At 47.9% G+C, this 15,416-nt stretch overlaps 1 protein-coding gene across 1 annotated transcript in view; it reads left to right on the top strand.

Annotated features, from left to right (window-relative positions):
* GPC3 (glypican 3) overlaps positions 1–15,416 on the top strand; it is a 149,915-nt gene that overhangs the window by 108,129 nt on the left and 26,370 nt on the right. Inside the window, exon 7 of the mRNA XM_086756401.1 lies at positions 15,112–15,265. Within this exon, the coding sequence (XP_086612527.1) occupies positions 15,112–15,265 (154 nt within the window). The remainder of the gene's footprint in view (positions 1–15,111; positions 15,266–15,416) is intronic.

Below are 15,416 nucleotides of genomic sequence, written 5' to 3'. Positions count from 1 at the left end.
GGGTTTTCGCTCATCCCACATGTGAAACTGTATTGAAATTGAAAGGTTATTCTGTGTCAGCATGAGGTCCTGCTCAGTTTTTTTGTGACTTGGTAGCATCTGTAGGCAAAAAGTGGTCTGCAAGGTGAGTGACTTCCTCTGGTCACTCAATTTTCCTCCCACCATGGGGACGTTTAGGTGGCTGACAGATGGAGATGAGGTTCAAGTTTTAACAGATACGCATGAAGGTGGGAGCCGTGGTGCCCTGTGTCCCATGTCCCAGGCGCTCTGCCATGTTGATGACCTCCTGTTGAACCTTCTCCCAAGAAAGGCTCTGGGGAGCGGACCTGAGCCGTGCTGGTGTGAAGATGCAGCAAAGGATGGAGACTGCAGGTACCAGATCAGGCAATGTGACACTTTTGGTCCTCACTCCTGTCCGTCTCGGTCCCCAGCTGACTGTGTGCTCTCTGCAGTGCTTATGGGACTCTGACACTGTTGAAGCTGATGCCTTACTCCACCCTTACTGCACTTACCTGTTTAAGCTTGTGCCCATTCTGATCCCTTTTTATGCTTAGATAAATCCTGATGTTTATCATAGGACCATCTCTAGGAGGAAGAGTGCAATATTGGAAGAAATGGGGGGAAAAAACCCACAAAAAAATGAAGAATAAAGTCCATAAAAGGAAACTTAACTGGAGGAGATGTGTCTTTACAAGACTGAAAGGTCTGGAAACATATTGTACGTTTCCAGACACTGGAGTTAAGGGCTCATTTAGAATATTTCAGATATACTGGAGTTTGACAGTTCTTTGGTTTCCACATCAAACAATCTGTAATTTATTGCCCCGTATAGGGACTGTGTTTTTATCATATTGCATATTCTCTAGCCAGAAATCTAACTACCATATAAGCTCTTGGAAAAAAAAACAACCCTTTGGGGATCGGAATCCAGGCAATATGCTTTTGCAGACCCTGAGAAACCCGCTTTGATTTATTTCCTTGGAAATAAGGAGAACACACCATTTCTTGGAGTATTACAGCTGTTCCCCCCAAGCAGGATCTCCCTGCCTTTCTTCACGTGCTCGGCGTAAAGACCCGGGTCCTGTGGTGAGCCCCGTGTGAAAGCGCCTCGCGTTGCTCTTTGTGGGGTTTACAAGAGGATGAGAATAAAATTTAGAAGTTTTACGAGGCAGTAAAACACAGAGCTCTAGCTGGAAGGGGGGAAAAAAAAAAAAAAAAAAAAGGAGACCCAGAGGTGCGAATGACCGAAGACAAAATAGACTTGAAGTTTGCAAAAAAGCATGCCCCGGCATTTAAATAGCTGTATTTGAAGCTGGGCTGATCAACCAATATGTCCTATATTTGTTTGTAGGTTTAATGGGCTGTTTCCCTGTGGTCTGCCTGCTGGGAGAGGGCGCAGCAGAGGTCACCTAGGAGTTAATTTGGAAAGGGGCCAAAAGGCCACAACTTGATTGAATCAAATGTAAGCAAACTAGACTTGGGAACAGGGCAATGCCCTTGTGCCCGAGTATCTCTCAACCCCTTTGCTCAAAATACAGAGTGTGGTGGAGCGCTGGGGACTGGCGGAGGGGCTTTAACCCCCCCACGGGGGGATGATGCTTGGGGTAGCAAAGGGTTGGATCCGGAGGGTGCGATGATTGCTCTCTGTGCACGCAGGAGCTTGGTTCGGCTGTGGGTGCTCCTGGGGGAGACGTGGGGTCCCGGGGGGCCACATTGCCAGACCCTGTCCCAGGCAGCTCCCAGCATGGAAAACTATTGAGTTTATTATGGGACACCCTAGGGAGCTGAGGATTTTTCAGGAATATATTTCCCCATCAGAAAAATCCGTGACTCTGACAGATTTGGTGAAATCCCATCCCCCTGTGGCCTGCTAGGCTTTGTGAAGTTTATTATTCCCACTATATTTTAATTCCCTAGCCAAATGAAGCAGAATAATAATTAGAAAAATGCACAAACTGCCAGATTGTTAAATAACGTGATGCACAATGTTTATCACTTGAAAATATAATATTTAAATTGCACCAAAACAAGTCACTTCTGGCTAATTTTCCACTTCTAAATTTAATAAGTTAACACTACAATGTCTGAAGTGCTGTATATGGGTAATATAATTTATCAGGTCCTCCAAAGAAATGTTAATAAACACAATAATTACTTGGACACGCCTTTTGTTCAACATTATTAAACAGTTTGTAACAATTAAAATATGAAAACCACATGTTGTTGAAAGCAATTATTTCTTACTAAGGCTATTAAATAAAATGACAGAAGATTTTTATTTTAATGATAAATGCATTTTGGAATGGATCAGCTAATTCTTCTTTTACTACACAAAATAATCTATAGCTCCACCAAGTCTAGGCCTGGTATTTACAGACTAACTCCATCCTCCTTTTGTGCCTCGGCTCTCGTTAACACGCCGGGTAAATGCTCTCCGACTCCAGTTAAATCGGGGGAAGTGTGACCGTCTGTAACGAGAACATAATTAAATTGCAATTTATCTGACTGTTGGGTTGCTTTTTAAACCAGCTATCGCCCGTCGGGACCCTATCTGCAAAGGTTCCGGCGTTATCGGGTTTGTTGTGGGAACACTGTACCCGCAGGTCACCCTAAACGGGATTTCTTTAACGGCCCGAGGTTGATTGGACCCGGTGTGTTTGCATGTATGTTTTTAAACAGAGGTGTAATCTGGGCTGTGTTTACTGAAGTTTTACCCGTAGTTTTGCATGAGACAGCGGAGCGTAAGGGCTGCGCTGTTAAGCCCCGCGCTTTTACTGCTTGTGCAGTTAAATTTGCTGTGGAATGTGAGGTATTTCCCATTTTCAGTAAGGAACGGGCAGTAAATAGGCCCATTTCTGGTACTGCTCAGTGACAACGAAACTCAGAGCTGTGCTGAGGGCCTGAGCATCTCCTGCGTGCTGCATAAACCTGGCTGTGACTGCCATCTCTTGCTGATATGTTGTTTTTATTGAAGGTGGCATCAAAGCACCCATCACTGTCCAGAGTGCTCATTGGCCGGTTTTTGGAGAAAATAATTAATTGTGGGCTTTTCCTTGGTCCTTTGGTCCACGGACGTATGTTCCTTTTTTTTGGTAAATAACGGGACTGCAGAGCTGTCATTTTTTGAAACAAGACTCGCTGTTTCCTTGTCCTTTCTACTTTCATTGCCCTTTCCCTCATAGTGAATTTCAGGAACACATGGGAGAGGATTGGGAAAGGTGCATTCCTGTGTGAATATCTCCCTTATTGGTATGAAAAATGAACGGCTCACCGTGCTTCCTTTTTGCTAATCCCACTTGCCTTTCCCAGAGTCACTTTATTCATCCGTGGTGTTTCACCACTTCTCTAGTACTGGAATAGATGTGTAGCTGAGTTGAGACTATAGGAGCAACACTTTTCCTGGGTGGTGGATCCAGCTCCTTGCTTTTCTCAGCAGGACCAGGAAGCTGCTGGGGCTGAGCTCGGATGGGTGGCAGTTTTGGCTGGTTTCCACGCCAGTTTATTGTTAGGCGTCATAACCTTTGGGTAACATAAATAGCATTTTATCATTCTCCTTCCCTGAAATTCCCTGGTTGCTGCGGTCTTACGCATGAGAAGGGATTCAACTTTGCCCCGGTGGCTTTGGCTCTGCTGGGGAGGTAAGTGCCTCAGGTGTGTCCTGCAGGGACCAGCCTCCAAACAATGCCGTGGAAATCAGCTGGAAAAAAAATACCTTTAACGGGGATTCATTTGCTTTTGTGTCCAAAACATGTAGCTGATACGTAGCGGTGCTTTAAAACAAACACCAGATATCCTGTACCAGCACTGGAGTTTATCCTGTTGTGGAGGAAACAAACCTGGAGAAATCCTTGTGCAGCAAAACACAGTGTAAGTGGAGCCATTGATACCAAATTAACAGTTAATTAAAGTTATTCTGGGCCTTCTTAATTGTATCAAGTGTCGCCTTGTGCTGTGACTCAGGCTGGTAATTTAATCAGTAGATGTCTGAAGTAAATGTCCTCCCAATGGCCCCAGTAAGGCATTAGGGGGATGATTGGTAGGTTTCTCATTGATGTGTTTTTCTCCAAATTTGACTTAACATCAAGGTTTTTAAATGTGGTCCAGACTGAGATGGGGCTGGGATTCAGGGAGCTAATCTTCATTGTCCAGAGCAGGCCTGGAAAGTAACCTATGGTCTTTTTGGCTGCAGAACAAATCCAATTGCTTTTGTTCCCAAGAAAAAGCCTTGTTAACAATAATGTTACTTTTGATTCCGGCCTGACATTGTGTAACTGCTTAGTGATGATGTTCTCAGGAGAAGGGAGGAAAAAACAGAGCGGTCGGACCTGCCGCAGGCAGTGAGGGCCAGCTCCGGTGGCAGGGCTGCTCTGCACCCCGGGCTTTGCTTTGGGAGCGTTGTGCCCAGCTCTGGCATGGTGTGCAGGTGGCATTTCCGAGAGCCGGGATGCCTATAAGATTCCCAGTCCATCCCTAGCTGCTTCATGTGCTGGGAAGGTTGGAGCTGGAGATTTCCCCGGTGCAATTGTGTCCCTTCACCAAACCACTCTGCAGTGGGAACAAGACCCATTTATGGCACCTTTTTTTTTTCTCCCAGAGGCATTAACATGTATCTGGTCCATGACACCAGCTGGGGATGGGTAGTGGAGGAGTCCTTCCAGATCCAACTTGCTGTAGATCTGCATGTGACTTGCATTGAAGGAACTGAAGGCACTTACAGTTTTTGCATCCCTCGGATGGAAAGGGCAGGGTAAGGTGTCTTACTGCTGTGTGCAGAAAGATGTTAGCCAGCTGAAGCAGTTAATCTTCTGGTCTCAACAGCTTCATTCTTGCAACAAATGTCACCAGAGCTTTCCTGGTCTGAAGTAGAAGAGGCATCAGACCTACACCCCACCCAGCAATCCTGCTCTGGGAAAGGATGATCCCTTTTTTAAAGCACTGGCTTGGCTTGGTAAGAAGCTAAGGCTGCTCCTGGAACCTCTCCTGATGCTCTGTCCCACCTCCGTTGGAGGTAGCAGCCGGCACAGACTGCTGCCGCTTTCATCCAAGCTGTGCTGCTGTCAGAAAGTACAAGAGGTTTTGTACATTTTAGGTAATGAAAAATTTGTAATCTCACTCCTTTTGTTACACCTGCTGATGAGGCAGATGTTTGTTGTTAGGCAAACCCTGTCCCCAGTCAGTGTGATGACTTTGACCTGCCTGTGCTGGGGCAGGTGTAAATAACCCTCGCGGCTCAGGAGGGCTCTCTCAGTTCATGCTGTCGGTTGTTAAACTGTGTAGCTGCAAAGGCCAGGCTGTGTTTTAGTGCTCCTGCTGCTGGAGCACGTGCTGCGAGAGATGGCCCTGGCAGCACATAAAACTGGGAGCAAACAGGGAGGTTTAGGCTGCAGCGATATTTATTGCCTATGGCCTTGCTTGACTGTATTGTGGGGGAACAATATTTAAAAGAAGAAAATGTGCTTGTCTGGCCTTTCTGAGGACACGTGGAAGAAGATGCTGCCTTGTGAAGCACGGGGAGCTGGGAGGCAGCTGGCAGAGGATGAGTGTCCGAGCCAGCAAGATGGACAGGAAATTACTTTTTATTTTTGGCAGGACCCCTCAAATGTCTCCTGCCTACTGGGGGGAAGGAGTTTACTGACCTTTTCATGCAGCACATAAGCTTCTGAGAGCTGAGGATGAGACTCATGTAGGTGCATTTCAGGGCTTCCTCTGTGAGGGTTGAGTTTCACTGAAGGAGGGTATGAAGTCACCAACTCTGAACCTAACTTAAATGCTGAGTTGCTTCAGCTGGCGGCTGTGCATCTGTGTGGGAGAACCACCCTGGGCAGGGCTGCTTCTGCCTCTTGCCTGCGGCTCGGCTCTGGGGCCTGAGCCTTGCAGGGTCTGTTTTTTTGGATGCATTCAGTATCGGTGATGGGTTGCATCCTAGTGTATCAGCAGTGCCTATGCTGGAGCCTGGATGTTTCCTCATCCTCTTTGTAGACCCACTGTAGGAGGCAGGTGCCAATATTGACACTGGAAAAACCATGTCTGTGAAGTTAAATTTTCTCCTCTTTGGGTTTTAGCAAGCAGCAGCCACACTCTGAATGCAGAGGAGAGCTGTGACCTTGCCCAGGAGCCTGCCCAGCCATCACCTGTTAATTAGGGACCATGGATGCTGGAGAGTCCCTGTTCCTGGCATTGCTTCTGGTCTGGTTTGTCTCAGTCGAAAGCTTGTTTAATGTGAAGTGCGTTATTACTTGTGGCAGCAGGGCCTGGGGCTCTGGGCTTCCCGCTCCAGCTGGGCGCCTTCCCCAGCAATACCTGCCCCGTCCTTCCTGTGGACCCCGCTCCCCTCTCCCTGCTCTCCTCTCCACGCAGGACCGAGCAGTGGCTGTTGGGTGGCAGAGGTGGCCACAGGACACAAGGACCACGTCCAGGGCTCAGCTAGGCACAACCTGCCCTGGTGCAGTGGCCAGCGGGTCCCCAGGGAGGGCAGACCCCCTGCTCGCTCCTCCTTTGCTGTGGAGTCCTTCTCCTTCTCCTGCCTGATTAAAGCCTCTGCTGAAATCAACGGCTCAGTAATTAGCCCTGCACAGGGGTTATCTTGTCTAATAGGAGGTGACCGGCTTATGAGGCAGTTGTTCAGTCCCCTGTGAGAGCTCTGTGGAGCTGGAGACATTCAGCAGAGCTGCTTGCAGTTGCTTTTTGGGCTTCCAAAAAGCACTTGGGGTGAAGCAAATGCAAAAGTAAAGGTAGAAAGAGCAGCCCCCAGGAGGGCAGGGTGGTGGGCATGGGGAGAGGGGCTGGTGTTGTGGCTGAAACCTCTGTACAAGACAACACTGTGCACAAAAATACAGGATTTGAGAAGTCCCTCTCCACTGGGAGCTTTTAGGGAAAAAGGGAAGTGGCTGAGACAGAGATTTGCCTCTCATTTGTGTGGCAGAAGGAGAAGGGGGAGGAAAAAAAATCCTTCCGGCACAACTCTCAGCTCAGTGTTTCCTACCTGGTGCCAAGGACGAGATGTTTGTCTCGCAGGCAGCCCCGGCAGACGTTGCTGACAGCCGGAGAGCAGCCACGTGTGCCAGAACCTGAGCCAAGAGGAAATCTCCCAGCCGCTCTGACGCGGGCTAGGCTGAGCTGGGTGGCGAGGAAGCTGTGGGGACCTGCTCGCTGCTGCACGCCCTGCCTTGAGCACGTTGGTCCCCCTCTACAGTAAACATGGGGCTTTCTTAGCAGATGGCTGAAGTGGTGTGATACCTACCTGTCCTCCTAGATATTCTTGCTTTTAGGGTACCTTCCTTCCAGGCCATCCCTGGTCAGATGACTGAAGGACATGATGGTGGTGAGGTGGTTGATTGCTCCACCTCTACCCATGTTGTCTTCTTGTTCCTTGTGCTCCTGCGTTGCTTGTTGTCTCATGTTTTATCTTCTGGTGACGTGCACTTTGGGCCTTCCTGAGTGGTGTTTGGATGGCAGAGCGGGGTTCTGCTCCAACGTAACTAAACAAAATGTGGAAAATATGGTTAATAGCAGAGATGGGTCCTGGCCCATGTAGGCTCCCACACCCCTCCTTCACTCAGTTGCCAACCCCCTGAGGGGTGGCTGCTTGGCAGGTGGAGAAATTGGTCCAGATTCTCCTGTTTAGTGATGCAGAGTGGGTGGAAAGGAGAAGGGAAGACAGGTGGGGCTGCTAGTAGGAGACTGAGAAACTTTGTGGGGAGAAGGAGCAGCGATAAGATGCCAGTGAAGAACTGATATGGGAAGGGGTCAAGGCAGACAGCCCTTGCGGGTAGCAAGGAAGGGAGCGTCTTTGCAACGCCTTTTCCACTCTTGACAGGCATGGGTAGTTATGTGCCTGGTAAGTCACCTCTTGGGGACTTTCTTTACTTGTTTCGTTCCTCCAGGCAGTCTGAAAGCCCAAGTGGTCAAGAAATACGAGCTCTTTCCCTGATGCAGGTTTACAGGATCGTCTGTGGGATTAGCATGGTGTTCTGCTCCCCTTATCAAGGTACAGGTGTAAGCACAAGTGGTTTCCTGGGTTGTGCACCAAATGAAATGTCCTCAGAAGATGCTCTGGCATGAGTAGCACCAAATCTGGAGCAGTTATAGACCCTGTGGCAGAGACTGAGGAAAAGATGCAGGTTAGCCCAGGCAAAGCGAAGAAGAGCTGGAAAGGGGTGCTTGCAGTAAACGGCTGCATTCCTGTGTCAGTTCTAGAGAATCATAGAATCATATAATAGCGTGGGTTGTAAGGGACCTTCAAAGATCATCCAGTCCAACCCCCTGCAAGGAGCAGGGACATCTCCAACCAGTCCTTGAATGTTTCCAGGGATGGGGCACCCACCACCTCTCTGGGCAACCTGTGCCAGTGTTCCACCACCTTCATTCTAAAAAATTTCTTCCTTATATCCAGTCTGGATCTACCTCCTTCTAAAAGAAGTGGTAGCTTGTAGGGAGTCTGCCTAATCCTAGCAGGAAAAGGTCCAGGCAGACTCCAGCAAGGTGCTGAAGACATCTACTGCCTGGTCCAACTGCGTGTTCAATGATTGGTTCAATAGTTGGGTTTTGGCATTTGAAGGATGTCTGTGTTTGATGGAGGTGGACACAGGGGTGTAGGAAGGGGTGCTGAAGGATCGGTGGTAGTTTGGTTTCAGAAGTGCAAAGGAGGAGAAGGAGCTGTAGCAGCTCACAAAGGGAAAAGCAGCGTTTCTCTGATGTTGGCGTTGATGTTGGGCTCAGGGGATGAGCCAGCAGCAGCTGAGGACTGCCCAGGTCCCCAGCAGGCTGGGCTGGGCTCTGCAGCCCTGCTCAGCACCCACACTGTCCTGTTCCTTCCTACCACTGCACAAAAACAAGCCGTAAATAGCTGTGGGGTGGAAGGGGACGGAACTGGATATAAGGTGAATGAGCTGATCGTAAAGAGTAATCTCTTTTTCGCATGTGCCTTGTGATGAATGAGCATTTGTTCCAGGTCGGGGAAGTGACACCTCCCCTGCCTGGGGGACAGCAGGCAGGAGCCCATCCCTCTGCCAGCAAGGGCTTAACCTCCGCGTCCATGGGAGCATCCTGTCCCAGGCATCGGCCTGCTGTCACCAAACCAGAGCAGTTCATAACAGCTTGGCAGCCCCTTCTGCTGCCAAAAGAGATTTACTGTCCAGTGTGGGCTCATTTTAATTACTGAAACACTTAGGGGTCTTTATCTGTCTTCCTTTACCCATAGGGATGTTGTCAGTTTTGATAGCTAATCTGGAATTAAGCTGATGATCCATAAAGTACGGCCACCCTTTGGCCAATAATTCACTGCTGTCACCAGCTTCTTCGCGCTATCAGGAGAGTGACCAGAAAAACTGATTTACTGGCAGCTGAGAGCATCTCCTCTGCAGTGTGTGAGGGCAGTAAAGGGGGTCCTGCTGTGCTGGTAGACCCCAGGTGAAACACAGTAGGGATTTCTTCTCTTGCAGGAGATGGTAATTTGAGTGCTAGAAGTAAAGACTAAAACATTTTTATGGCTGAAGAGCCACAAAACTGAGAGCTGTGGCTCACCCCTTTTGTCACCTGTTGCCACAGGCTGGTGTGGAGCCCCGCGAGCAGCGCATGGGGAGGACGTCCTGGGCCATCTCTTGTCCACCCTGCCCAGAGCGGGCAGGAGGCACTGCCTGGGGCTTGGCTGCCAAATACGGCTTCTGCAGCACAAAACCTGAGACGTCTTGAAGCAGGCGGCACAGGGAAGTGCAGAATCTGCTTTTGGAGCAGCTGATAAACCAGCTGACGTGCCCAACACGTTGTTTTTCTGAGCACTGAAAATTACTTTTCCATCTCCAAAGCCTGCTTCCACTTTATTAACATTTGATTAGCGACTGCTCCTTGTTGTGCTGAGCTTAAAATTTGAGTCCAGTTAGGAACAGGTTTCTTCTCTGCCACGTCTGTGCTGCCAGGGTGCATCCAACTGGAAGGGCCATAAGGAAACCACAGTTCAGGTGTCCTCCTGCCAAAATGGGCGCTTCTGTCCGTGGGCTAATGTGATCGGAAGGGCAACGATGCCCATCTGTGCACACACGTGCTCGCTCCTGCAAGACAGAAGTACAGATCCTGGTATTTACAGATATTTAAAAAGTTTTAAATATCCTTCGTTTTAAATGGCATTCGGTGCTCGGTGCCAGGGAACATTGAGTTTTTCTGTAATATATGTTGCATTTCGTTGCCACCCAAGAGGGGGAAAGCTCTCTAGAGCTTGAAAAGAAGCAAGTGGAAGTGATGCTGTTGATGTTGCATTGAGTTTCTGCTTGTGCATGCTCCCATGCCACTAAGGCCTCTGTTCACAGAAAGGATAAACTGAACGGGGCTGGGAAATAGAAGAGAGGAGAGGAGGGCACCAGCGAATCTCATGATAGGGTTGGTTAAATAATAAAGAAAGTATTTGCTAATAAAATATGATTTTTTTTTCCATGCTATTTCCAGGGCTAATAAGCAGAGGAAGTGGAGAGAATCAATTCTGCTGTTGCATGCTTGTGTATGATCAGGCCACAAAATTTAAAACATGTGAGTTTTCCAAAAGTCCCCGGTTTCAGCCTTTTAAAATGGGTTCCTTTCCCCAGCTCTTGCTTGTGATCAGATAATGACCTTCGTAAGCAAAACAACCCCAGCTGTATTTCATAATGGGAATATACTTCTGTACATCGTAATGAGCTGTTAACAGGGAACAGTATCGTGTGAAAATCTACACGTTTCCCATGATCCTGCCCTGATTTAAAAGCCACCCATAAATTATTCAGTATTGCAGATTTCAAGGTCAAGATTGGCCATAAGATCTGGTTTTTCTGCCCTAAAACCAATGTTTTCAGCAGGCTGGAATTTAAAATAGAAAAACCTGACCTGTTGGGAATCTTGGGAGTTGTGTGGGAAGTACAGCAGCATCTGTGTTGGGTACCCGAAAGTGCATGGCCGGAGCGGGCGGCTTGTGTGAGGCGAGGGGAAATAACACCTTTGCTCCTTCAGAACTCTTCCTTACCGAGGCTCCAGAAGAAAGGCATCCCAAGTTTTGCAGTCAGTCATGAGTTGGTGGGTTTTGTTGAGTTTTGAAAGGTTTCTAGCAGAGCCGGTTTTCATTACTCGGTCCAGTTCCATGGGTCCCCTTCGTGACACCAAGCAGCACCTGGGCCCACGGCTGGGGATCCAGAGGAGTTTCTGCACTAAGGCATTTTTTCTGTGGGATGTGACTACTTGATTATTAAGCATATATTACAATTCTGAATATTATTTTAGCTGCAAGTTCAGTCTCCGTCCTCTCCAGCGTTTTAGGTTTGATCATATTCCAGAGGCTTACTAAAAACATGCAAAGAATTTCTGCAAAACTCTGTGGAACACTTTTATTAAATTCTTTCAGTCATGCAAGCTAAATTAAATGACAGCTCTGTCCACCGAAAGATTACAAATATCAATCAGACTTCTCCCCTAAACTCATGAAGGAATTAAATGTTTTTCTAAAAGTCTTCTATTCCCCTTAATAATCTGTTTGACTGTTCTCTTCACTTTACATATTTTTGAAGTATGTTGAAAGGGATGATTTCTGCCCTAAAGGAGCACAGCGCTTGTAGCTCATTGCTGATATTTTATCTGAATTTGTGGGCCCCATTTTGGGTATTGCTCAAATTTATATTTGCAATACTGTGGGCATAGTTTCCAAAAGGAGAAAACAACTATTAAACTACAGTTCAAGAAACGCAATGCCGTTTTCTTTTCAGAGACGGGAGATTGATGATAAAAAGTGTGTTGCAGCTCTCACTGTTTATGTTAAAATTGAAAAAACAAGACCAGGTGGCTCAGTGGGCTGGTGGGATGGTGAGCTCTGAGTCAAGTGGTTATAAAGAATGAGCAGTTATAAAGATTTCAACATACGGTGGCCTGTCCAAATCCAGCTGAGTCATTACCCCACATTGCTGCATCTGTTTTTGTCTGGTCACCGTACGGTTGGGAATAATTGTGTAAATCACGCTGGGATGCCCCGGGGAGCTTTCCTTGCAGAAAGGCTAGGCGCGCTGTTCCCATCTGACTTGTTTTTTAAGCTGGAGGGAGACCACAAGACAAGACAAGCAACAAAGATGTATGTGGAGACCAGCCGGGGCTGCCCGGCGTCCCTCGTGCCGAAGGTCAATGCAGCGGTGCGGGTACAGCAGTGCTGCCTGCTTTACCCGTCTGGAGGTCACAGTGAAAAAGGATGAGATTGGAAGTAAAACTCATGGACATTTGAGCTGGTGCAGCTTGTAGTCAGGAGCCAAGGAAGTTTCTTGCCATGGTGGTTGTGAAGATGGGAGATGAATGCCCTGCAGACACCTTGGAGACGCGTGCAAGCGCGTGGGCTCCCACAATTGGTGCTCTAGTTTACACTGGGTACATTATAGAGTATTTTTGCCATTATGGTTTAGCAAAGAAGAGTAGACGCAACTGTAAACTCTTACAGCTGGATGGATTGTGATTAACTTAAAGCTATCTCACATACTACTTTAGCAATCGCCAGACTGTGTATTTTCCTGCCTCTTACCATAGGCTTTAAACCACAGGACATGAATAAACTGTAATGTTAGGGTGCAGTCAGCTCCGCGTGCTATTTAAGGATGGAGAATCTGTTTTCAGTCCACCAAATACAATTTCATAAAGCGTGCAGACCATCAGGGAGGTTGTGTAATGGTTGATGAGCAGGACTGTGGCCACCACTCCGGCCGAAGCTGAGGCATCCAACAGTGTTCCCAGGTCTGGATGCACCAGTGGAGCGGGGTGGGATTTTTTGTAATGGTGCCAGTAGGTTTTGTGTCACAGGCTTCATTTCTCCCAGAGCCAGCTGCAAAATTTGACTCATTGAACCTGCCCGTGGCTCTTGGCAGCTGGGGAACACATAGCTGAGGATGGAGCTTTTGTCCTGGAAAAGGAAGGAGCAGCATGGCGCAGTGATGTCATGTTCACTCGATCCAAAGTTGGGCCTGCATGGCATTTCTCAGAAAGTTCCTGTTTTATTGTGGCTACAAAGGCAGAGAAATTAAGCTGTTAATTTATGGCGTGCCAAGAAAAAAGTAGTAATACAAGAAATGCCTAGTAATTTTAATGTTTGAAAACACACAATTGAAAAATCCTGATTTTCTCCCACTCCCCGCTGAGCTTATTAAATCTGAAAATATCCCAAAGCTTAATTCTCTCTGCCAGAAAGTTCCTCTGCTGTTTCGGGTAAGTAATGAAAGTTCTGCCGCCGAGCCGCGCAGTGGGGTCCCGGCTGGCTTGCTCCACGCCTTGGATGCAGAGGAGTGAGCATCCTGCCACTGAGCAGTCACGGTCCCCTTCGACCGGCTTGGTTTTTTTAACAATGATGCACTGGGGCAATGGGTCCAAACTGGTGAATGTTGTAATTAGCTGGTGTGTGGGGAAGAACTTCGTTATACCTCGAGCTGATATACTCTGTGCTGAGGGCTGCTGTTAGCTCTGGGCTTAGTTTGGAGGAGAGGAATACAAGTGATGGTGTAAAGGCTTGAGTGGTCGGCATGTTCCATTCCTGTGCGAGGTCTTCCCTGTGCTACCCGCAGTGCTGCATTTACCTTTTTGTTTATTGGGGGGTTTTTTTTGTGGTTATGCCATGTTCTGGGAAAGACCTGTAAATGTCTAAATGAAATAAAATTCCTGAAAAGTGAATTTAAATAGTCTGAGCTGAAGGCCACAGAAAAGCATCCCCTGAGTTTCGGGGAAACGAGCTGCATTTTGCTTCCTGCCATGGATGCGGGGCTCGTCAGGGCTGTCGCGCAGGGCAGACTTTTGCACTTGCCAGGGTGACGTTTCCTGCGTTGTTTGATGCAGCCAGGGAACCCGAAGGGGTCTCACGTCGACCCATTTGTTTTTCATTACGTTATGCTCCTCTAATGTAAACACAAAGGTATGTGGACATTGCCGTGGACAGAGTGAGCCAGATGCTGAAAGCATTCCTCCAAGGCTGTATAAACTTCAGCAGCTAAATATTTTAGAAACTGTTTTCTAAGGCTAGCTTAATAGTTTAAAAATATAACCTAGATTCCAGATATTAAAAAAATGCCTTGAAAGGCACGCGTATTGCTGCAATAGATGGAACCAACTAAAGCCCTGAAGTATGCGGAAAGCTCCCATTTTGCAATATCTTCTCTGTTACTTATCCTTTTTGTTATTTTTTTTTTTTTATGCTGAGATTAAACTCAAGAAGGCTTTTAGCAGCAGAGTGGTAATGATAGAAATTTTCAGCATATATTAACCGGCTGACTCACACTTTTTCAAAGTGGGTCTGGGTTTATGATGAAATAGCTGGCTGCTTTCAGCAACAGCAAAATCAGAAAAGTCAGCGGGAAGAGGAAGCCGATAGCTTAAGACACGTCTGATGCGCCCGTGTGCTGTGAAGGGGCGGGTTGGGGAGCTCCCACCCGTGTTTGGAAGGCAGTCCTGACCCTGTGCTCAGCGGAGGTGTTCGAGTTCTCATTTCAACCTGTCACCGTTATTTAGGATTCGACTTTAAAACATCCTTTAAAAGATCCTTTTATTGTGTCGCTTAGCTATCCCAAAAACTTTGATGAGCATCCTCTCACTCTTGAAGTGCAGGAATGAGATTTTTAGGTTATTTTTGTGGGGCGCCATACAAACCCAAGAGATCTGCCATTTCCTTTCATGCGTGTTACTTCTCAGATGGGAGATAGTCCCTGAAATCAGTGAGAATCCCTGAACAGAGCTTCATCTTGCTGCTGGTTTTTGCCTCATCTGGCCTAACTTTGGACACATGTTTTGTAGCCAGCTCCAGAGCTTTGGTGGCACTGGGGTCTCGCAGGGCTGGTAGATGTGCTCTAGCTCATGCAGTGCTCGCTGGGCAAAAGCCAAAGGGCAGAGTTACTCAGTGTGGTTTTTCCTCCTCCTTTTGTTTCTTCCGTTGAGGTTTTGTGTACAGCTTTGTCCATGAATGAACCTGAGTTTGTCAGTGCTTTGGCATGAGGAGCACAATGGGATCCTGTCCCACTGTCCTGGCTCCACTGAGCCCTGGCTCCCTTTTGTCACCCAGTCCCCTTGCGAGTGCAGGATGAAGCGGTAGGGAGGGTGGGAGGAAGCTGTTGAATGACTGTAGCACCTCGTGTCTTTCAGCTGCTCAAAGGGATGGCTTTGCCCCACCGAAAAGCTCCAGGCAAAACCCCAGAGGAGGAAGAGGAGAGTGGAGACTGCGATGATGAAGATGACTGTGGCAGAGGCTCTGGGGATGGAGAGCTGCGAGTGAGGAACCAGCTCCGCTTCTTAGCAGGTGATGGGAATGGTGGTCTGGCAGCAGCTGCCCCTCTGGGGGTTATAGGTCTTGGTGATGGTGTGGGGAGCTGCCTTCTGGGGTCAGGTGAGGTCTGTTTGCTGCAGGCACCACCGATGCTCAGAGGCTGTTCATGCTCAGCATTGTGCGA

This window comes from Chlamydotis macqueenii, chromosome 11, assembly GCF_036417535.1.
Source record: "Chlamydotis macqueenii isolate bChlMac1 chromosome 11, bChlMac1.mat, whole genome shotgun sequence".
Lineage (NCBI taxonomy): Eukaryota > Metazoa > Chordata > Aves > Otidiformes > Otididae > Chlamydotis > Chlamydotis macqueenii.
This window is presented reverse-complemented; position numbering and strand designations above follow the sequence as displayed.